At 38.8% G+C, this 25,683-nt stretch overlaps 1 protein-coding gene across 2 annotated transcripts in view; it reads right to left on the reverse strand.

Annotated features, from left to right (window-relative positions):
* KHDRBS3 (KH RNA binding domain containing, signal transduction associated 3) overlaps positions 1-25,683 on the reverse strand; it is an 87,802-nt gene that overhangs the window by 58,825 nt on the left and 3,294 nt on the right. For both annotated transcript variants that reach the window (XR_013339652.1, XM_031504112.2), the window contains exon 2: positions 4,746-4,864. Coding sequence is in view for 1 of the 2 variants with exons in the window: in XM_031504112.2 (XP_031359972.1) it covers positions 4,746-4,864 (119 nt within the window). In the remaining variant the exon portion in view is untranslated. The remainder of the gene's footprint in view (positions 1-4,745; positions 4,865-25,683) is intronic.

A 25,683-nucleotide genomic window follows, 5' to 3' on the forward strand; every position in this document is an offset into this window, starting at 1 on the left:
ATGTTAACTAACACTGCCAAGGGTTGAATAAGACAAAGGTTAAGGGATATGACTACAGAGTATCACAGGAAGAACCAAGAGCTCTTAGAGGAGGCCAGTAAAGCACATCACCAGCAACACTCAACTATTTGTGCACTAAGCAAAAGACCAAAAACTCATCATTTTTCAGGGCAAGCAAAGATGACCAAAAAAGTGCAATACATACTTTTGAATGTGAGGTCTACCAGGTTATTTTCCAACAGAAACCCAGCTGCTCTGCACTTCAGTTGAAGAGCTTCTGCTGCACTTAACCTGTCACCTTCCAGGGCTGTCAGAGGTAATTGCACAGGACCCAGCCATGGGCTCATGAGAATGGATCTGACAGGACAGGAAATGTGAGCAAGCATTACCATGCCAGGCTGATCTGATCAGAGCCTGGACTGCCTGACCTGTGCTGAGGCTATTATGATTTATTCAAGGAATCAGTTACAGGAAAGTTTTAAAGAAGGAAAAGGCAATGTAATATACTTTTCAGGTCTAGCAAGCTGTCTTGCTTGGGGGCAGGGCACTGATGGGTTGTTTTGGTTCACAGACCTCTTTTATAACCAAACACTAGGATAGGATTAATTAAATATCAATAATAAATAAAGAGAAGAGGCATCTTTCTTTTCCGGAGTCATCCACGACAAATACAAGCAAAGGAATAGTTTCTGTTGTCAAAAATCACTTATATTTGTGGTTATTTTAATTTTCATCAATTTAACACTGTTAAGGATTTAGCAATTTTAACAACTTCAGGTGTTTGTTTTTTTTTATCTAGTTTAACAGCTGGATTGTTTATTTATGGGAATATTCTGTTAATGAAGCTGAATCAAACTTTTTCTCACTACTTCCTTGTTACCAAAGTTAGTTAAACCCAAACTGTAATCTAATGCCCATTTGAGAGATTTATCAATTATTATAATAACTTTGTCAGCTTTAAACAGCAGATTCTCACGTCACTAACCCCATAAAGACTACATATCCTGAAAAAATGGAGATGCCTTTGTTCAGGATCTTGCAAAATAGGAAACAGCATTAGTGTGGATGGCAGGCAAACATGCCAGAATGATAGCAGAACTGTGAATTCAATACTGACATGCTGAAGATTTTTTTTTTTTTTTTTTTTTTCACAGATTTCATCCATATTTAAGTCTGGAATTTCTTGTTCAGAAGCATTGGTCATCAAAACTGACTAGTAGAAAGAAAACTCACACATGAGAAACAATTTTTTTAACCATTTTTCTGAGGAATTCTCCCTTAGTATTTTCTACCAACAACACATTTGCAGCAATACCAACACCTACCACAGGTAAAATGGTCTAGGAAACTGCACACATACACAGAACAGCAGTGCAGAGGCACAGAGCATTTATGCAAAACATTCATGCTTTTATGAGGACCACAATATTTTTTGGGAAGTTCTGTAGAAGAGAATCACAGGAAAGTACAGGATGGAAGGTACCTTAAAGATCATCCAGTTCCAAACTCCTTGATATGGGCAGGGACACCTACTCAACCAGGTGCCTCAAAGCCCCATCCAGCCTGGCCTTGAACATTTCCAAGGATGAAGCATCCACAACTTCTCTGGGCAACTATACCAGAAGCCTCACTGCTCTTTTAGTGAAGAATTATTCCTACTATCTAATCTAAATCCCTCCTCTTTCAATTTAAACCCATCCCCACTTGTCCAATCACTTCACACCCTTGTAAGAAGTCCAATTCCAGCTCTCTTGTAAGCCTTTAGGTACTGGAAGATACTGTAAAGTCTCCCTGGAGCCTTCTCCAACTCTCTCACCCCAACTTCCTAGCAGAGGTGCCTCCAGCCCCAGTCATCTTCATGACCTCCTCTAGACTCATTCCAACAGGTCCATGTCCTAAGCTCTGGTGACCCCAGAGCTGGATGCAGCACTGCAGGTAGGGTCCCACCAGAGCAGAGAGAAAGAATTCCCTCCCTCACCTGCTGCCCACAGGGCTTTGGATGCAGCCCAGGACACCTCTGGTTTCAGGGCTGCAAGAGCACATTTTGGGATCATGTTGAGCTTCTCTTCCACCAACACCCCAAGTCGTCCTCCTCAGGACTGCTCTTGGTCCATTCTCTGCCCAGCCTGTATTTGTGTCTGGAATTGGCCCAACTCACAGAGATCACCTTGACTTGACCCTGCTGAACTTCACAAGCTTTGCTCAGTCCCACCTCTCCAATCTCTCAAGGTCCCTCTGGATGCCATCCTGTCCCTCCAGTGTGTGTCAACTGCACCACACAGCTGGGTCAGTGAACTTACAGAGGGTGCACTCAGTGTCACTGTCCATGTCACCAATGAAGATGTCAAATACTGACTGCTGCTCCAAGTCCCTGTACCAGTCCCCAAGGAACTCGCCCTTGATCACCACTTGGACACTGAACCAATGACCACAACTCTGAGTGTGACCATCCAGCCAATTCCTTCTCCACCAAGCCATCCATCCATCACATCCCTGTCTCTGCAGATTAGAGACAAGAGTGACACATGGGACAGTGTCAAATGCTTTACACAAATCCATGTAGATGACATCACTTTTTTCCCCTTATCCCCTTATCTACTAACCCTGTAACCCTGTTAAAGGAGTTCACCAGTTTTGTCATGCACAGCTTGTAAAGCCACCTTATCTGTCACCAATCAGACAACATGGATAAATATCCAACACAGGTACTCTACATAGAGTTGAGAGGAACCAAGATGATTGGAACAACCCCAAATCTATCCACAAATCTTGACAAAGCACCTCTAACTTCTGAGCATTCCTCTGAACACACAAAAGAGAAATAGGCCTAGCACTTCAAAAATTTATTTATGCACAAGGACTTTGTTCTTCCATGGACAGGCATCTAAAACTCATGTCATTAACTGCAGACTACAGTATGCCAGGATAAAGTACTTAGTTTGCCATGTTGAAGTTATGTCACTTCATACAATGTATCGTAATTTATTAAATCTCAAAAATAAAACCAAAAGCCTGGTTCTAATACCAAGTGATAGCAAATTGCAGTGACTCGCTGTGGTTTAGGGCAGGGGCTTTTGAGAGGTATCAGGAGTACCTATTATAATTCTGAACTGATACTCACCTCCCAGAATACTCCTATACAGTGAGAAATTTTAGTTCATTTTGAGTCTACAGAATCTTTAATGAGCAACCTTTATCAAATATTCATCTATAAGCAATAAAATGGAAATTTCTGAGAGAAGTTGAGCCCCCAAATACTGGGGTAAAAATATTCTTAAATATTATGTATCTAGGATTTTATTCACTCAGGAAGAAGAAATTTATAGAGACACCAATATTTTCCTTTCTGTGGAGCAGTCCTAGCAGAGATGAAAGAACTCACATAACATGTCTGTTCTGCACAGCTGTTTTATTTTGCACCCTGGACCTTCCTAGACATAAGTTCAGGCTTCTTTCCATAGCACACACGAGGCTTTATTCCAATTCAGTGTCATTATGGGTCAGAATCAAAAAGCAGAGCATCTCTAGCCATTCAGAATACGGCAAGAGCTTTCCTACTAGCTATCCTAAATAATTTCAGTGTTTAGTCCTATAAGTTGACACTAGATAAAGAAGCAGAAGTATCTTTCAGAAGGCAGTGTTTCCCTTTTTAATAGCCAGTTTGCCTTTCTTGTCCCTGAGCTCAAGTATCTACATCTCAACATTAAGAAAAATGTCCTGTTAGCAAACACTGACCATGGAGTAAGGGGTTCCTGTATTTCATCTTCCCATTTTCATGTTTCTGCATGCTTGTATATAGCTCTACTTAGCCATAAAGATGACTTAAGTCAGAGTTTCAAAGGGATGCCCACATGATGTTAAGCCTTGCACTCACTCAAGGAATATTTCATGAAACTTTGAACAGCAGCAAAGAAATCCCTGCAAGTTATCTTGCACAGGCCTGTAAGAAAAACACTGATACTGTGCAGAAAAAAAACAATTATAAAAGGTTTTCCTAAACAGGAGGAAGGAATGGTGACTTTTTTTCCTCCATGAACCAGATAGTCTTGCAATTTCTAGTAGGAATAAAAACCCATTTCAAACAAATTAAAAAAATGCTAATCTGACTGTCATAACATTAACCTTAAAATTTAAGCAGCACCAAAATAATAAAGTTCCACAGCCTAGTGAATGTTGCATAAATGCTTCCAGGCAGCAATATTTTAGTGCAGGATAATACTTGGCAGTAAAGAAGTGTTAAGAATTCATGGTGGGCAAAGATATTAATGAAACAGTCTCTACCCCTCCAGAACAGACTGCATAATTTAGCAGTCAAGCTATAATTCATTCAAGAATAACAATGGCTGAAACTTAAGAGGATGAGAAGAAAATTTACACAATTAGATCCTTAATTGTGCATTTTAAGGTGCACTTCCAGCTACAATGAGAAGGTTTCAAAGCCTGGCATCAGATTGAAATTCAAAATTTGTTTTTCCTTTTGATATTCTGAAGAGGAGGATACTGCTATCCCAAAAATATGGTTCAATTACTGCTCTCAATATACCATTTTGTGACCAGCACCACTTTCCTGCACATTTATTCCAACAAGAATCACTTCTACCTTAGAGCTCCTACAGAACAGATTGCAGGAGAGTAACAGTGGTGACTGGTAATAGTTGTAAATGTTACATTAAAGAGTATTTAAGATATTAGTGAAGTATCTTTTAGAAGAATTTAAATTTATCAAATATGAAAATTTAGCTTACCTTAGGGAATTGTTTTACTGGAATCAGAACTTTTTGTCCCAACTTCATATTCTTATTGATGACTACATCAATATACTTTTCTTCTTCCTTTCCTTCTCCTTTTTGGAATTTTTCAATTTCTGTTAAAGAAAAAAGTTATTTTTTCAATTTAATACAACAATCTAAAAGCTGAGAATCTTCAAATTCAGTATAAACAAATTTCAAAGTTCATACTGTATGGCATACTTATGACATACTGTGCAATTAATACATGTAATTGGTTATATAAGGCCAACAGAGTAAAGCATGTTTCCCTTTTTTGTATATTCATGTTTATACCAGCACATTGAACTAGCATTGCAAACACTACTCACTTAACACTTAGGATACATTTTTTTATATGGCTCAAGTAGTGAAAACCATGCCTGGATAGCTTTGAGCATGTATAAATTAAAACACATAAATTAGTTTAACATTCAACAATTTGATTCCTCTTCTATAAATAAAGTATCCGTTTTAAAGGTGGCTTTTCTACAGTGCACTTAGGAACAAATGTCAAGTTAATCTCTCAGAATTTCAGAAATGTAATTGAGGTACATAGACCATACCCAAAAATCTGAGATGAGTGTTATACCAACAATGGAATTATTAGGAATGGGATTTAGAAGTTCAAGCCCTGGCTTGCATGAGTATTCGTTCCAAAGGTACACACAAAACTGACTCTTGATTGTACTTTTCTCCAAATATTGACTCTCCAGTGTGCTAATGAAAAGCTGCAGATTTCATTTCATCAGAGAGGATTCACGAGGAGCATACAGGGAGATGAAGTGAAGCACTTCTTGAGGTATTTACTGGATTGGGTCCATCATGCTGGGGGCTGCAGCATTAAACATGTTAGCATGCACCAAAATCCAACCCATTTCACAAGTGCCAGAATTCTTCTGTGGGAATGTAGCACTTGTCCTCCACAAATATCTCCATATATCTTGTTAATCTGTTACAAGAAAGACCCTTCTACTCTACCTGACCACCAGAAATTAAGGATATTCATCAAGACCTTGGAGTTTTTTTAATGGGAACGTGATCTTAGGCCAACAGGAGATTGTAATAAAAACTTGAACGCAAAGAAACCAGCCAAAAATAAAGGAGAAACCAGCCTTTAGTACACTTTCAAAGACAATCTGGTTTGAAATTAGGGCCAATGAAAAACAGAATAAACTAATAAATTTCTAACTACAAACAAAAATCCATGCATTATTAGCAGATTTGTTTAATGAATACCAGTCCATTTCCATCTACCACCACAGAAATTAAGATGCCAACGTCTTTTTTAATAACTGAAACTTAACTTCCATGTAAGTTTTAACTTCACTAACACAAAATAGGTAATAATTTATCCAAGTTACTTTTCAGTCCCTGAAAACTAAGAAAGTAAAACCAGCCTCAGACTACCTGAAGGCAGCCTCAGACTATCTGAAGGCTTCTTGAAGGAAAAGAATTCCCAGCTGTACTTCCAAAACTTCTTGTTGAGTCTGTACAAAGTTTTTGATTCCTATGGATTGTAGCAATGTAAAAATTCTGGAGAAGCCCTATCAAAACAACCTTGCTCCAGCATGTCCTTTTGTTTCATCATACTCAGTAAAAAAAAAACCTCCAGCATCATTGTCCCACCAGCTAACAACAACTTAAAAACATTTCAATAGTCAAAATCCAGGTAAAAATGCACATTTGGAAATGCCACATGACAGACTAGGGAATTATGGGCAATTAAACAAATGTAAAGTTACATCAATTTACTTTGGAACTCATTTCCAGGTGAAATTAAGACTAAAATTTTATAGGGTGTGGTGTTCCCACTTTGAAATCAGGTGACTTATCTTTTAGAAGTCAAAGTTTCCAAATATCATTAAATATTAGGACTAAATTTTTTTCTAAGTCAGAAAAGCACAGTTAAAATCCATTAAATTTAAAATTTAATTTATGCATTTTGTTGTATTTTTTTTTGTGACAGAGCAGTACATCAAGACCCAGGTAGTTCAGTTGATCCCAGTCTGATGCAAGACATTTATGAGTTCTCAGTCACTGCAATTACTGTTAGAGTAAAGGACTCTTTCCTGAAGAATCTAAATTTACAAAATAAAAGCACCTTCAACATCAAAGCCCACCAAGTTTGTATGAACTAGTAAAGCTAAATTTTGTCTTCTCATGTTGAGTCATATGCTGTTATCCCCAAATGCACAGCATGGCATACACTGCAATCCCCCTGCCCACCTGAAAGTGAGAGCCACAAGTTTATTAATCAGCAGTGGCTTCCTAGAAAGTGCCAAGAAATATTACACCTGGAAATGAGTTGTTTTAGACACCTCAGATGCACTTATAATGCAGTTGAAGAATTAAACACAGAGTTCTATCTACCTCAGTACCATTCTTCAGCTGAGCCAGCTGTTTAAATTCCTTAAAAGATCAATACAGTGCTAATTGTATTTCCTAAATACTTTAGCTTAGAAAAGTTATTTGAATTGGTATTTGAAGGACTTGGTTGCAACAATGTGATTAATGCTAAATATGCTCATAATATGAGACTACTTTCAGTTGATAAAAAACATAAGACCGTTCTCTTCTTGCTCTAGTAGATACTGAACTACAAGTCATTAAAGTAATTATTAAAAGAAACACATTACTTACTGCAAAAAATCAGTTTTCCTACCCCAAGTGTCTACACACTTTATTGAACATTTTAAGTAAAAACCCTTTATTATTTTTCTTGCACTGTTTAAACAACTTTCTTTTTGCTTGAAGAAGCTACTGAAACCCATTAGGAGGCTGCAAATCAGCTCTCAGCAAAACGGATCACAATTTTCCCCATTTGTTTTAAAGACAAATTACTTTACTAACAAACAGCCATAGCCCATTGCCAAAGCAGTACAAAGTAAGATTAAGTAATTTTTTCCTGTTATGGTCTAATGTTAATCAAACTGATTTAAGACTGCCTCTTCATTGCTATTGTAAAATACTTTAGTTTTGTATGAACCAAGTCCAGTCCATCGATCACATTTTATCTTAGATTTTACTTTTTTTTATTTCTTTGTACTTGAAATCTAAGACGAACAGGAAATACAACTAAGCATTAGAATTTTATCCATATCTGCTCTTGAAATATCACTCACATCAAGCTTTAAATAATTAGGGAAAAATCACTCCAGATCACAGAGGAAATCCAATCAGATTTTCAAGGTCAAATGGATAGGAAGATTTGCCTTTTCTTAATCCTTAGATTACATTCTGCACTGCTTGGCTATATGAAGCAATGCCATTTTCAAGATCACAAACAGTAAATAAACATTTGATTAAAGCTTCCCATAATGCTGGAGATTAAAATCTCATGTTCTCAGACCAAGGATGCAGCTAATGCAACAAGAATTTAACTGCATGCAGTAATAACTGCATGGATGGATTTTTTTCTTTAGACTTAATCATAGATATCTAAGCAATGATTAATCCTCAGTTAATTCCCCAAATAACAGTGGTAGATACATCAGATAATGACAAAGGAGAATTGTTTCGTATTATTCTTCAGTTAGAATTCATCTTCCTGAGGCAGAACTACAATCCAGGATTCTAGCTCCCTCAGCTAAGCCAATAAAAATATTTGTGTTTAATGCTGAGAAAAGTGATGCCCTATTTGTCTGTAGTAAATCAATATAACAAATATAAGAATGAATGTCAACCTCAAAGTAAACAGAAACATTTACTGCATTTGTCCTTAAGACAATATTTCCTTTACACAAGATCAGGAGAAACAAACCAGGTCAATTTGCCTGCAAATCCTTAAGGAAGTTTCTACTTTATTTCCTGAGATTCAGATGTCTTACCAAACACACTATTATATCCAAATAATTTTGTACTAACTTTTTCCTACTTTGGATGGAAGAAAAAGTGAGAAATGCAAGGCTCATTCAAGGATATCCATGTGATCATGGCTTAAGAGACCAGGGCACTGATGGAACTGCACTGCAATTGCACTAGAAGTAGTTTCCACATTCATTTTCAAACTGCAAATATTCAAAGAATTACATTATCCTTTAAAATACTCCTAAATCAAGTGGGTTTGTAAATGACTAACATTATACAATAGAAGCAATAGATGTTGCTTTATTTGGGCAATTTTATTGCCTTCTATCTACAAAAAGGAAACATCAAAATTTAGACTGACTCAATCAAGCATGTTGTACAACTACTGAAGCATAGCCCAATAGCAAGAATATTTCTCAGTGAATTCTCAAAATTTCACAGTTGACTTAGAAAAGTCACACCCTTCTCAATTCAGAAAGCTCTTAAGTCAAAGTGAAGGCTAAGTATCTTTACATATTTCCCCTGTCCTTTTAGTTCTTGAAAGCTCACTGCTTTTGACCATTGCTGGAGACAGAACACTGAGCTGGATGGCCATCTCCTCTGGCAGCCTGATTCCCTTTGGTTTCACATCAGAAAAAAATCAAAGTGATGGTACTACAAAAAACAGACCTCAACTTATTCATTTGCATTTTATGAAGACCCCCTCTAAGGACCACAGTCAAGCTTTGGTAAGAGACAAGCTCCCAGAGGAAAAGGGGGACTCCAAGTCAGTTGTAGCAGAATTTCAGAGAAAAAAATAGGTTTTCCTTAATGGCTAAAAAGTGGCTATATACATTCCACAGTGTTTATTTGGAAATTTTCACTGTGCCAAAACCCAGAATTTATCCCAGAAGAAACACTTCAAGAACACCTATTCTTAAAAAAATATTAAAACTGTCCCAACAAATCCAAGTCATAGAAGTCTGCTGTGCCAGATGCTGACTAATTGCCCACATTCTTTCCAGGAGTTCTGTAAATCCAGAGTACACATGATGGTGAACCCAATTCTAAGTTTGATTAAATTGATGAGAGCTTAATCTCATTATTGTTGTAGTAAAATAGTCTAGATTATACATCTTTTACCCTGCACTCCTTTATTCCCTGCCCTACTAGGGGATGATTAAAAGTTCTTTGAATCAGCACCTCTCCAACCAATATTTCTCATCTTTTGAGCTGAAAACAGTACTGCACAGCACAAACTTGAACTACAATCACCACACCAAGGCTTTAATACATTCCAAAAGTAATGTGTTGAAATAAACCCCACAGACTTCCTTACAACAGTGTTTAAGAGACCTACCACTCATTCCCTGCCCTCTTGATCAGCATGAAGCTGGACAACCTTTCCAATTTTTGCACTAAACAGAAGAGACAACCTTAGCCTCCTGATTTTGTATCTTAAAGCATGTTTAGCATAGTCTAGTTTGCTTCAAAGAAGTTTCTCTGTGTAGACATTCGTAAAAAAATGCAGAATTTCCCAATTTCAACTCTATATAGCATCACAATCCCCCAGAAAAACACACAAGTTCAGCAACTAAACCTTTTCTGATATGAGTAAATGCTTAGACAAATATCCCTTTTTCTACCTCCAAGATGTTTCCAAAGTAAACACTAATTAGCATGTCTTCATTAAAAAAAAAAAAAAAAAAAAAAAAAGGGAGAATTGGGGAACTAAAGTAATCAAACAAAAATAGCCTCAAAATATTTAAATAAGGAACTAAATATATTTGGATTGGCAACATTTAGACTCATCCTGAATGGGTCTAAAACATATAAAAAATGCAACAGAATTTTCAATTTTTAATGCCGTTTCTCTTTATTGCACCCACGCCCATTCCTTTAAGAGCCTCAGAAAACTTCACCTATTCTCCTTAGCCAATATTTTAATCCTTTAAAAAGTCTTCTAAAAATTGCAAGTTTTGCATCAATAATAGGTCCTAATTCTGAACTGGCAGAGACAGTAATGCATTAAGAGCATGAATTGTGCATAAAAAAACCCACACTAATTTGTTTCAATTAATGTGCATTATTACAATAGTTGAATTCCAAATAACTGTCTTTCATATGCCACCTTAATTTTGCAAAAGTGACTGACAATGAATCTAATTTCAATTTACAATAAAATAAGCAGTTCATGCTAGAATGATGTCTACAGCATTCAGAATCCTCAAATTAATAATAACATCCCTGTTGAAGGACTCAAACCAATCTTTATTTAATTGCATTCACAGGCATTTTAAGTTCTATTTTACAGTCTAAGTACTACTATCTGCACTGATCTGAAAATACATTTCAGTCACCAATATGACAAATATTTTGAATGGGCTTTTTTATTCAAGCAATTCAAAGCTAAATGAACACCTACTACCTTCACATCAAAAATAACTCCACTAAAATCTGTTTAGACTGATTAATAGTAGCAGTAAGGTAGGAAGTACCACAGTAGGAACTGTCAAAATCATGTATAAGGTATTAACAGATGTTTAATCAGTCTTGCTCAGGAAAAAAACAAGATGTAGATGTAGACACCAGTCCCATATGCTCAACCTACTCCACTGAAAACTATCTCATTGTGAAGATAACTTATAACAAAATGCTAAAATCACTGTGTGATTTAGCCACTGTACCTATTGTACACTTACCTACTGCAGATCTTTAAGCATTAATATTTTTAAATTGCAAGGTCAGGCATCCATTAACAACAAAAATTCAACTCATTTGTTCTGTAACTTGCAAATAAAATCCAACGTAAAGAGAATCTTACACTACTTGGTGCATAGGACCCAGGCAAAATGAAGTTAATATTCTGTATCAAGAGTCCTTACAAGCACCTGTTTCACCTTTTTCATTTAAGCACATGAACACAGCCAGGTAGCTCTTACACAAGGTTTCACTTGTTTTGGTGAGACATGGAGAAGGGCCTATAATCTTTCCTCCTTGTCATGTACATAGCACTGCAGAGTACTACAAACTTTCTGTGACTCCTCTGACAACTTTCACAAGAAAATGCACAAATCAGATCTCAATATGCAAATATCACATTTTAAACTATAGCCAAGGTGAAGTAGTAGCCATGGCATATCCAGTTCTTGACCCTTGAAACAGACAGACTCGAGCACTATTAAGACCACACTTTAAGGCACTGGCAAAGTCTGCAGTCTAAAAATCTGCCAGCAGATTCGAACAAACCATATTTAATACTAGAAGGTAGCTATGCTAACAAAACACATCCCTGTGGTTTTTACAATTGATAGTTACACAAATAACTGTACAGCTGTTTACTTAGCATTATGCAAGATTTATGTAGCCATCAGCAAGACAAAGAAGTGTTATCTTCTACTTCTCTAAAAATAATTTTTAGACAACTAGAGCTTTGCCAGGAGCCTCCATCCTAATGACAGAAGGCCAGGGTAGAGCCTCACGCTCCGGCAATCCTTAAGTCAATAATGTGTCATATCCCACTGATAAATATCAGTAAAACACAACTCATGCCTTCTGTAAGTCACAATTTAAAATAGATTTTTTTTTTTTAACCATCACTCAAGCAAAATTTTCAGGAAACAAAGACTGAGGGAGCTGGCTGATGTCATCCAGAGGCCACTGTTTCTGTAAAGTCATGGTCATCAGGGAATGTCACTGATGCCTGAGGCAAAGCAGCCCTATCTTCAAGAGCAGGGAGGAGGAGCTGGGGCACCACAGCAAGGTAAAACTTGCCTTGATCTCTTGGAAGGTGATGTAGTAAACAGCTCTTGAAAACCATTTCCAAGCATGGAAGGCCAAGATGAGAGCAGTTTGCACACATTTATGGCAAGGAAGTCACAAGTACTAAACACTATGAACAATATGAAATGAGACCAGAGCTGATGTGTCCACCCCATCTGTAGTAGGGCTTTTGAGAAGCCTTCCACATCCCATCCTCATGTGGACTGATGAGGCACAGGATAGACATGGACCACAAGGCAGGCTGAAAACTGACCTGCCTGGCTCAAAGGACTCTGTCAGGGGCATCTCAACCAGGCCAGCTGGGGCCAGACATCAGTGGTGAGCTCTGAGAGTCAGTAATATTTAACATCTTCAGCAATGACCTGGCTGATGGCACAGAGTGCAGTTTCAGTAGCTTTACACATAACAGAAAACCAGGAGGAATACAAACACCAGAGGGATGTGATGACACTCCAAGTGCCTCAAAGAGGTGGAGGAATGGGCTGACAGCAGTGTTATGCAGTTCAAAGGGAAGTGCAAAGTTCTGTGCCTGTGGACTTTGGACAACCCCATGCAAGAAAACTCCATGCCTGGAAACCAAACAGCCAGAAAGCAGCTTTGCAGAAGAGGACCTGGAGCTCAAACAAGCTGAGCACCAGCCAGGAAGGTGCATTTGCAAAAGCCACCAGCAACTGGGCTGCACCAGAACAGCACTGCCAGCACTTTGGAAGTGGCGATCCTTCCTCTCATGCAAGTTTTAGCAAGTGTCTTGATTTCTGCTGTTTTGCTGAAGAGTTTGGAGGAAAGATTTGTTCCATCTTTGGTACTTTAAAAGAAATACTAGTTCTAATAAATTCTTCCCCCAGCCCAAGATTTATTTCTCATGAAAAACTGGAACATAGAAAGATAGAAAGCCATGATTTGTTACCTAAAAGCAGGGTAGAAATCAATGTTATTCATTCATCATAGGAATGCTAAAACAGTCCAGGGAAAGATATGGACAGACCCAGGGTACAGCAGTCCATTGTTTTCCCTCTCCATTGTGCATTGCTGAAAATGCACACAGCATGCAGCTCTTCCCACTGCTTCCCAGAATGCAACATTGTCCAAAACGCATTTTCTGTCCAATAAAAACTTGTCACTACCCATATTTCACACCGAGTTAGGGACAGGAATAGAGATAAAGCTATTGCAAGTATCTATAGTGTTTTTAAATTCTTATATTTAATTCAGTGAAATTCAGAGTTAGCATCAGACACTGCTATGATTTAAACTCACACCCACTTATCCTACATAAGCTCTACCAACAAGTATAACCTCAATCTTACTACAGAATTGATAAAAAACAACTCTGTATTCTGTGGCATTGCACTGACTGAGTGAACTCAGAAAGTGAATGCAATCACTGCTTACAGCCTCTAAAAGATGAACCATTGAAAACAGTATAGGCTGGAGTAACCTTCATGTATAATCTCTTGTTTCAACCTACTGTTTGTAATTGTCTCATATTGCTGATTTTTAACACAAGCTTCCTTTGATGTAAATGTCTCAGAATCCTAAGAAATTCCACATCTGAAACTGTTTACTAAGCACAAACTATCGATGCGCAAGTAAGCTGTGGAAAACCAATCTTGTATAAAAAGAACACAAAACCACAAAATCAGGTGTATGTCATGGGTCATAAAACAGATGAGTTGTACATTTTACTCTGCAAAACAAAAGAAAAAAATCACAAATTTAAAAAATGCTTTCATAATATTTATCAAAAAGGTAACAACCTAAAGCATTTGTGCATTCTGATCCACAGATGTAGGAAACAAACCTATGGACTTTAGTTGGCACATGTAAAAGAAAAGGGTCTAATTCCAACACACCATCCTGGATTATTTTAACAAAACCCTAATCCTCTAACCTCAAAGCCAGGTTGGATGGGCTTTTAGCAAACTGGTCCTGTGGAAGGTGTCCTTGTCCATGGCAGAGGGAATTGGAACTAGATGACCTTTAAGGTCCTTCCAACCCAAACCACTTCATGACTCCTTCAGAAGGCCATCACTTCCACTGCCAGCAGGTAAAAGAGGTAAAGCACCACTTTTGACAAAATTATTATAGGCAGTACTTTTATTTTTTGTCACCCATTACAGTCCTGGGCTGCAGTAATGTAACTTGGCAGGAAAAGGCAGCTTGCACATCTACTGTCCTATGGGAAAGTGTAGTTTAAAGAAATTTCTGTGGTAATTTTTTGTATGAGCTTCAACATAAATTGGATGTTAAAAACTTCAAACATCCAAGTTAAAAATTAACTAGCAGAGGGATAACAAATTACAATCCCTTCCACATGTTCAATAGCAGTCAAATCCAAATTATTTTCTGTGTATGAAGACACATATTACATAGAATTAATGCATATTGCTACCACATCAATTTTTTTTCCTCAAATATTATGATATTAAACTGAGTCTCAAGAAGTTAGTTGAATCGCTTCACAGAATTGTAGAACAAGATTAGACTCCCCTAGAAATGTTATAAAAGTAGAAAGTCCATCGTAGGGACTCAATCCAGCTGCAAATCTTAAGGAAAGGACTAAACATCTTTCAACAGATCAGTTTTTGCAGGAAAGTGGTCACATTTACAGCTGCAATAATTCTCTGCCTCTGTAGGACCATGTGCCTGTCCATGCAGCACCTTCCCTGAGGAAGGCAATCTTCCAACTTTCATGGCATCTATGAAGAAAGGATTTTTTTTCATAAACTAGTATTTCTAGCATTCACCTAATAGAACATTATTCATCTTTCTAAATTTAAGAAAGAATTAAACAGAACATGTTTTATACCTGCATAAATATATGCAGTAACTACCAACTTATGCCAGCAAGCTTTTGCTGAAACACACCTTACAAAGCTGAAATATACTACAGGTTTAGTAGCATTTATGGTATGTGTTTACTTGCCATAAGAAACAGCTCTGACTCAAAATCTTTCTCTAAAGAAATTATCATCATGTTTACCTTAAATGGAACTAAGAAGCTCCTTCTGGTTAAATTATATCTTGACTTAGATGCTTTTTATAAAGAAATTTACTTTCTTCAGTAAAAAGTGTTTTTTAAAGTCCAAGTTTCTTTCCAACAGACATGGTTTTGGGATAACTGTAAGAATGAGGAAAACTGCATGTCCTGTGCAACTACCCAGCAGTCAAGACATTGCAAATTCATTTGTCTTAACAGTTTGTTTTGAAGACAGTTTAAAATCAAATGCTTATATGGAAATCTAACATGGGATGCCTGAGTTTTACTGCAGCCAAATTATGTCATGTAGTTATTTGACAAATTAACTTTAGACATGTTACTGTTTTAGTTTTCACCCAGCTAATTTCAGAATGCCATCCTTCACTGAACACAACTTTTTCCCAGTGACGAGTACATGGGTTCTTAGGAGAGTAATTCCTATATTCAGTAGTTTAAATAGCAGATTTCAGTACATTTCTACAGCTTATACTACCTAGAATCACCTACTACAAAGTGTCACAGGCACAAAAGAGCTGACACCTTTAAGTGCAGTGGAACAATTCATAGCCAGGGAAGTTCACCTACATTCAAGGTGAGACAGCAAGAACAAAAATGGTCATATTTTTAAAAGTCATGCTGGGAACCTGCAGAAGCTGCTTTTAACCAGACACCTGCCCTGCCTGTCCCCCACCTGCCTTCATAGCCCCATATATTCAAGTTTCTGCTCCTTCATCACTTCTGTCTGCCAAGAAACAATAAGAAAAGTGCCAACGCAAACTACCTGAGGTGCCATTACTTCTTGATTCAGTGATGCTTAAATTGCTTTTATATGGGAAAGAAAATGTTGATGCTCCATTTTCCAAAAGTACAGAATGAAGTTATCTTCTAGATGTAGCAGAGGATAAAGGGAATGCATTAAAAAAAAAAAAAAATACAGCTGCTTAAGAATTTTAGAGGGTGGGTATTTAAAAGATGAAAGACAGCTGAGACAGCAATAATCAATTAATAGGGTAGACTTTTCTATTGCTCCTTGCTACTTGAGAGAAACAAGCAAAAAAGTGCATTTGGGAAGAAACTCAAACAGTTGCAATGGGTACTTGTGCACCCATGAAGAAGTCTTCTGGAGAAAGGGTCATGTGCTACTAAGTTTCAAATCTCACTTCCCCCTCTCCATTCATTGACCTTAGAGCAAGTGCAGGAATGACACGTCCAGTCACACACAGAATAACCACCCAAAGAGGCTGGAATGTGCTATTTTGCATATACCCAAGAAAAAGGTGCTTCACTGAACTGAAAAATCTGACTGTCCACTAATACATCTGAAAAGAACATTTAACAACAGGGAATAGAAACTTTCTCATGCCATCAGGAGAGACACACAAATCCCTCTACCAAATCTGACATGTGGATTTAAAGGCTCAATCATCAGTGTCACAGAGCCAGAACACACCTAAAATGCTACAATGAATTTTCCTTGATCATAAATGGAACTACATTCCCAGAGCCACTCTTTTTGCAGTATCCCTTTCTAAAGCAAGACACAACTAATTTAATAAGTTATTACTCATAGTTGCTATAACTGTAACTTTAAAAATACAAACATAACACTAAATTATCAGAAAGAGCTGGGAATGCAGGAAAGCTTTTATCACTAAATTCATACAGCTTTAACTTTACCCTTGCATAATAACTATGTATTGGCAGTAGCCCTTGACAAGAACCATGAGATTAACTATGTAGCTGGCCAGGAATATCTATTCTGTTTAATCTATTTTTCTGAAGGGGCCATCTGCTCTTATTTCTTCATTTTGTGGCTTAGCTTAAAATTGCATTCACTATTCTGTTAGGATTTCAATTAAGTACACGTAAAATTTCTCCCATGTAGGATGGCTGATTTGAGGATGAAGTACTATAAAGGGAAAATGTGTTACTACAAAAAGTTGATTGACTATTATTGACACAGCTCAAACAGCTGATTATTCATCAATAAATGAAAGAAAAATAATGCTAGCATTTGTTTTATTACAGCACAGCTTAACATGCCAGCTCATGGGAGGTGGAGAATGGATTCCTTATTCTCATTTGCCTGTGTGTGCAGCTTGTACCTTGCTTATCAAAGTATCCCCTCTTCACCCAGAGTTTTGTAGCTTTTCCGATTCCCACCCCCATTCCCTCGCCGGGAGGGAGCCAGCGGCTGCGGGGGCTGAGCTGCGGGCTGGGCTTACAGCAGGACAGGGGCAGCCCCGCGCCTTGAGGCGCAGAGCGGGCAGAACACATCTGGCTGCGGCAGCTGCAGCGACCGCCGAACACCGATGGCACCCGGCCCCCGCCTGCAGCCGCACAGCCCCGAGCCCCTTCTCCGGAGAGCCCACCCGAGCCCAGCTCTCCCGGGGGATCCCACCTGCTCCTGAATCTGCCGGGGGAATCACAACCCATCCCGGGAGCCCCAATCCCGCCGGGCTGTCGCCCCATCCCAGGAGTTCCGATCCCGGCTCTCCCGAGGGGCTCACACACGATCCCAATCCCACCTCTCCGGGGATCACACCCGCTCCTCCAGCCCCGATCCCGGCTCTCCCGGGGATCACACCCGATCCTACAGCCCCGATTCCCGCTCTCCCGGGGATCACACCCGCTCCTCCAGCCCCGATCCCGGCTCTCCCGGGGATCACACCCGCTCCTACAGCCCCGATCTCGGCTCTCTTGGGGATCACACCCGATCCTACAGCCCCGATCCCGGCTCTCCCGGGGATCACACCCGATCCCGGCTCTCCCGGGGATCACACCCGATCCCGGGAGCCCCGCAGGGCCGGGCCGCCGTCGCCCCCTCCTGGCACCGCTCCAGAAATAATTCCCGAATCGCTCTAAAACCCTCCCGAAACAGCTTCCCCCGAAATTAAACATATGCAATGCCTTCTCCAGTAACTACTGCCCTAATCATAATAGAGTTGCCTGGAAAAGATGCATTAAAAAATCGTTCTGCAAAGGCTGCATCGTCAATAGTTCTGCATCACTACGTGTAAAATGCTGTATTAGAATCTTGTAGGAAAACCCACTGTGGAAGGATTCTGCTCTTTCCAAAGTGTGCTCATATTAATAGTCCCTAATCACCCAAGATCCTAAAATTCATGGATGATATAAATCTGGAAAAATTCTTCAGATGTCATTAATTCTCTGTCATGATTTAGCCCCAGCTAGCAGCTAAGCCCCCACAGAAGTGCTCCCTTCCCCCCAGGAGAATGGGGGAGAAAATCACAAGAGTAAAATTAATAAACCTCGTAGGTTGAGATAAAGACAATTTAATAGTGGGTAAAGAAAAATCCATGAACATAAGCAAAGCAAAACAATTCATCCACCCCTTGCCATGGCCACAGGAGCTCAGCCATTCCCAGGAAAGCAGGGCTCCATCACACATAATGGTGACTTGGGAAAACAAACACTATCGCTCCAAACTTCCTCTCTTCCTTCTTCCCCCCAGCTTTATATTCTGGGCACGATGCCATATGGTCTGGAACATCTCAGGGTCAGCCACCCCAGCTGTGTCATACCCCGTTCCTTGCTCCTCCCTCAGCCTCCTCACTGGTGGGGTGAGGAGCAGAAAAGGCCTCTGTGTAAGCTCTGCTAGGCAATAATGAAAACATCCCTGTGTTATCAACACTGTTTTCATTACAAATCCAAAACACAACCCCACAGTGGCTACCAGGAGAAAAAAAATTAACCCCAGCCAAAAAACACCATATCCCTTGCAAGCACTTTATGACCACACTTACATCATTCCCAGCATTTGTTTCGCATGGTATTAACAGGCTTCTGTGAAGACTCAGGTGCCTGCAGAAACAAAAAGGTCTAAAGAATAGATACAGTAAGCCTTAAAAACATGATAAATCTTTTGTTATATCCTTTTCTACAGTAGGCCAATAAAAACCTAATCATTTTTCCAGGTCATGGATGCATGGTATAATAAAAAGGTCAAGGGTACTTGATAAGCAAAAAGAATCTTTAAGACTAATCTGTGCAACACAAAACAAATTGGACCACAAGAGTCTCTTCCAGTCTTTAAGATCTAGTACTAAGGTGCTGCATTTCACCTTGCAAACTATCCAGCCTAGGATATTACTGGGATAACTCTACATAGGGAGCAAGTGCTAACAAGAGCTAAAGGTATCACTGCAGCCCATCTGCTGTGAAGCAGCTTAGCTCCTCCAGATACACCAGGCTTTAAATGGAGAAACTGAACCAACTATTAAAAACAAACACTTTTGCTGAGAAACATCTCCAATGACCACTAAGATTTTTGGGAGCCCTTTAAAGGAAGGCAGAAAACTCATCTGTAATCAAGTTTTTTCAAAATTAGGACTTTTTGAGTCTAAAATAATAGTCTGGAAGTGGTCATGAAGCAGTTGGATACTTAATAAAGGGAAAAAATGCCTTCTGAGCTTTCATGACTCTACAAATGGATCAAGAGCATCATACCCAAACTGCGTTTCTATAGCAGAGAAAAATCTGCTTTCCTTCAAGCTCAGGAGGGGAGATGGGGTAAACACCATAGGAAGTCAAATAACCAGACATGAAGAACCATAGTGCCCTTCACTTCCACAGAAGTGAAATTGATCATTTAGCATTAGTCTGGAGGTGAACAGAGAAGGTGATTTTTTATTTCACTGCTTTACCCCATGGAGCTGTATCACTGAAGTCAGCATAGAGGGCACCACAGCATTTCTGCCTAATAGCAGAAGAAAAGCAACAAAAATCTTAAGCCTCAAATACTGTGGATGGGATTGCAGGGAGGAGAAACTGGGTTTCTTACCAAGGACACATCAGGATTGGCACTCGACCACCCCAAGTTAATTAGGACATAGATCAAAATGAACCAGCAACAAAACCCTTTTTCCACTACCAGCAAGCAGAAAAGGACACATGAAAGGAAGAACGACCACATAAGAAGCAGTCCTTCAATTTCTGCATGTAAAAATCATCATTTTTATCCCAAAGCAGTAGGAAAAATTGGCTGAAAACATGTAAAACCTTTTCCTTTCAAACACATCTGCTTTCCAGAGTAGTTACTGAATGGTCTGAGGCAATAAAAAGCTACAGACATTTCCTCTCTAAGCATCTAACAAATGCAGCAGCAGTAAGAGGAGAAGCAATTTCAATTTATAGAATCATAGAATATCCTGACTTGGACTTCAGTCCTTGCGCACAAGACCAGCTCAAGAATTCCACCATCTGGCTGAAAGCATTGTTCAAATATTTCTTGAGCTCTGTCAGGCTTGATGCTGTGACCACTTCCCTGGGGAACCAGTTCTTGTGCCCAGCCTCCCTCTGGGTGAAGAACATTTTCTCAATATCCAACCTAAACATCCCCTGACACAGCTTCAGGCCTTTCCCTCAGGTCCTGTCACTGGCCCCCACAGAGAAGAAATCAGTGCCAGCCCCTCCTGTTCCCCTGATAAGGATGTTGCAGACTGCAATGAGGTCTCCCCTCAGTCTTTTTCTCCAGGCTGAACAGACCAAGTGACCTCAGCCACATCTCAGATGGCTTTTCCTTCAGACTGTTTATCTTCATAGTCCTCCTCTGAACATCCTCTAACAGTTTTATATATTTCCTATATTGTGATTTATATTGTGGTGCCTGAAACTGCACACAGTACTTAAGACGTTTTCCTATACTCTTTGTGTTGTCCACATAAAAGCATCTTACTCAGACTGTTCCTTTTGAACAATCCTGATGGATTATTAGAGTCAAAGAAAATCAGTAAATCCTCAAAGGATTTGCAACTTCAGGTTTTCACTGTCACTATATTACACCAAGATCAGCACAGCAGCAGATGTTATAACAAATTTTCTGTTGGATCAAGTACAATGGGTTTACTGAAATGATTTCTAATCTTTTAGGTTTCCAATTACTTTGTCAACAAATTCTTGCTAGAGAATTAAGATCTGTAAAAGAACACCTATACAAGCCAAAAAAGTGAAAGATTTACCATCTACAAGAATTAAACTGACAATTTTTGCTGCCTTGCAACTTTGTTGAAGTTGAATTGCTACCTGCAGCCAAAAGTCTGATAAACACATCAAAGTAAGAAATGAAAGGCATCCAACAAATAGCAAATAGAGATGGAGAATAGAAAGGAAATCCATTTAACTGCCTAGCTTCTTGACAATAAGGTAAAATGCTGAAAAACAACAACACAACATAAAAGAACCATAAGTGATAAAAATAACAAAGGCAAGTTTAAGCAAAGAAAAATTTTAAGATAGGATAAACACAAAGAATAAAACATGCACCACTCAGCTGCTAACGTACAAAAAGACATCATTCAGTCTAACAATGCTTCTTCATGCTACCTCTCCAGTTACTGCTCTTTAATTTGCTCCTTGGCATAAACAGCCAACCTAGAGCTACTGTAGAGCCCAAGGTGTTGACAGTTCAAACAGCTTAACAATTTAGCAGGGATCAAATGTTCATAAATGCAACTCATTTTGAGGCAAAGATGTCAAGACACACAAAATCTACTGGTCCTTATATCTGGTTTAAGAGTTAATCATCCATTGCTAAAGCATTGTGAATTTCTTCATTTGTACTTCTTGGCCAGACATTTCACCATCAGTTTGCAGGGCCTCTTCACACCTTTATTCACCCCTGCAGGCAGTCAGGCCCTCCAAGCACAAGTCAAAGATCCCTTTCACACACCAATCAGACTAGCAAGAGGCCTACAGACCTTCTCAAACTTGCAAAACATTGTAATTTTTTCATTATTTCCTCAAATATTAATATATGGACTTCTGTAACCAAGAAAAATAAATTCCCAAGTACATATGCCCTTATGGCCTTAGCTTAAGGCCATAGAGATACTAATTTTCTAGCCAGTGTTACACTTGATAAAAAGAAAAAAAATCACATTTGGCTAGAAATATATGGCTCTAAAATAAATTCCTAGAACTGCTACAACCCCTACCAAACAGCGCCCATGGCATGGGTGAGACTTGCCTTCCCAGGATTCAGGGCTAGACAGCCCCACTTTATCAAAATATTCCACATGTCCAGCATAGAAGCCCTGTCCTTTGTTATCTTCTATTTGAAAAACAGCATTAATAATGTAAACATTAAGCTTGCAAGATTCCTGCAGAGCTCAGCTAAGAACAGTCAGTTAATTCACCATAAAATATTAGGTGTGTCAGTTACCAGTTAATCTATTTAAACACGCTTTTTACTGAATCCTGCTAACTACTAATTAAAAAGTCATACAGTACCACACTGAATGCTTTACAGATGCTTCTCAACTCTGAACTTTGATACCAAATTCATTCAAACAAAAGTGCATCCCAAATTCTTTTGTTTCTTAATTATACTTGAAGTCAGAGGGCAGAAAGGTCACATACATAAATTTTAAGTACATGCAAGAAAAGTCAAACAAGCCACAGGAATAGTGCTGTGACCTCCTTTCTGATTTCCCCAGTAAATAAGTACTCAGAAGGTTGCAGTTTTAATTTGCATGGCCGGTGTCAAAAAGGATTGAAAGTGACAAACCATGTCAGCCTGCATTTGAAACCTTTAAATTCAGTCTCTCTCATTGACTGCCAAAGTGAGTGTGCAAGTGAATTAGAAGTCAGTTTTACACTAACTGTGATTGCAGTGAGTGGCTCTAGGCTCAGTCAGGCTTCAGAACAGATGAGCCAAGGGGTGAGGAAAGTATGATTATCTTCAGCTGCATTTTGTAGAAGCCCTGTTAACATGACTGGAATATCTGATAAACCACTTCTCCAGTCTTTTAAGAGAGCAAAATTGAAATCTAACTTTTAGGAAGCCCTCTGACTGCTCCAATATGGTTTCACTGCAGTAAAAGCAAAGAGCAACCATAACAAAATATGAACTTCTGAAGTTTTACCAAATAAAGATAGCTGAGATGAGACACAGACTCTGAAATATCCCCTCTGCCCTCCAAGAGTTACTACTTTTCATGCTGCTTTAAGAAAACAAATAGAAGCCAGGTCAGCCTTCCCTAGTTTGACAGTGCAACCATTACTTCATATCCATTCCCATTATTGCCACTTTAATTTCTCATCACACTTGGCCTGGAAAATATCCAATTCCACCTAAACCGTCTTAGTTAGACTGCCGTCTTCTAGCAATCAGATTAAAACCAGAAGAGTCTCTTTCTGATTAACTTCTAAGAATGGCAATTAAAAGTGAGCAGCTTTCTGAAAAAAATCTGAGGAGCACAAAACTTGTATTTCATACAATGCTCTGAATAACTTAAAACACGCTCAGTTTCTACAGTAATAGCTCATTTTCAAAACACTTATGACCTTCATGAAGTGTTTTGAAATCCTCAAATAGTAGGACACTTGAAACAAGTATTGTTTCTGCGATTGATACTATAAGGACAAAAAGGAGAGTTTGGGGTTACACTGACTGAGTACATTCAACACCATTAGTGACTGGAATGAGCAGCACCATGTGTCTGTGCCATGCCATGAAACTTGTCCACACAAGAAAGTGGATGCTTCAGTGGCAAACTGATTACTTACATATGTGTGTCACTCCATGTAATCACATTTATTTTTGATAATTTAAAGAAAAACACACAACCAATTGCATACTTAGATTTATTGAAAGTTATCCTGGTTTTGGCGGGGATAGAGCTCATTTTCTTCCTAGTGCCTGGCACAGTGCTGTGATTCAGATTCAGTATGAGAGTTGACAACACAGCGATGTTTTGGTTGTTGTTAAGAAGTGCTTACTCTAAATCAAGGACTTTGCAGTGTCTCACGCTCTGCTGGGGAGCAGGTGCACAAGAAGCCCAGAGGGAGCACAGCCAGGAGAGGTGACCTGAACTGGACAAAGGAATATTCCACAGCACAGGATGGATGTCCAGTATATAAACTGGGGGGAGTTGACTCAGAGCTCCTAATTGCTGCTCAGGGACAGCCTGGGCATCAGTCAGCAGATGGGAAACAACTGTATTATGTATCACTTGTTTCTCTTGGGTTTAGGTCCTCTTTTTAATTTCTAGTATAGTAATTATATTTTACTTTATTTCAGTCATTAAACCCACAAGTTGTACCTTTTTTCAATTTTCCCTACATTGCATCAGGGAAAAAGGAATAAGTGGCTGCACAATACCTACCAACCAAGATGAGCTCAAACCACACAAAAATCAGTAAGATATATGGAACCTTAATTTATTGTTAAGCTCCTACTTCAACCATTTTTACAAAGCCATCTCTGCTGAAAAGAAAATAGACCACTATAACCTCCACAAAGCAGAAAGTGAGTACACTCTCTCACACTCCATTCCCCCTGATATTTAGGGAGGTACAGCTCTGGTTACTGAAGTCCCACGCAAAATTTGACACAAAAAACAGCAAGTCCCTGCTGATCACCACCAGCCATGTGGCTCACGGAAGCCATTAAACACAGTTAGCACATACAGCCATCTACTGATAGGAAGGCTTGGCATTCCTGTACATCGTCTCATACTACCTCAAATCTCAAAGTAGCTAAAATGAGCTTGTAAGGAAGAATTCCAGAGGTCCAGTCTGCACAAGAGTTGTCTTTCAGCAGTGGCAGCAGCCCTAACTTTCATTATCTACATATTTCATTATCTACATAAGCTGAACAACTACCAAGCACCCATTTCCACATCTCCCCTGTTGGAAATGTGTCTGGTATCACCATGTTTTATTTACAGTTAGCTTCTTCCATCTGCAGTTTCCCATACTTCATTCAACATTCACAAACAGCTCGTCTTGAATCACTGCTATAAATAAATGTTGAAAGAAGGTAAAATAACTTTTCTGTCATGGATCTTTCAGTATTTTTAGAGCATCACTCATGAACCAAGTTATGAGAATCAACACTACACTTGCACATTTACCAACATTTACATACAACCACAACTGCAAAGACAGCCTTTGAAATAAAGCTTGATTTCAGAATTACCATCATTCCCACAGATAAATATTTTTCAGATTTCGCATAAAGATGAGCACATAAGAGCTGAAAGTAGGAAAAATATAAATGTATTAAGCTCTTGATTCTTAATAGAATCTCATCTTTCCCCAGGTTCTTCATTTACAGAATTTACTATGAGCTAATAGCTGGACAAAATTCCAGTTCCCATAGCCTGGTACCAGCTGCAAATTAATCTTATTAGTATGGTCATCTTACCACACATGCAAATAAGTCTATTTTGAATCTATAACATGCTTAAGGGTTTATAGGCAAAAAAGAAACCCCTTTTCAGGATGGCTTAATGGTCAAGTATACAAATGCATCTTCTTAATTAGAACAAGGGATAAAGTCTAGTCGCCTGGAAAAGATTCCCACTGTTCTAAAATTTAAGCAGCAGCTAAATGTTTCAA

Source organism: Lonchura striata, chromosome 1 (genome assembly GCF_046129695.1).
Source record: "Lonchura striata isolate bLonStr1 chromosome 1, bLonStr1.mat, whole genome shotgun sequence".
In the NCBI taxonomy this organism is placed as follows: domain Eukaryota; kingdom Metazoa; phylum Chordata; class Aves; order Passeriformes; family Estrildidae; genus Lonchura; species Lonchura striata.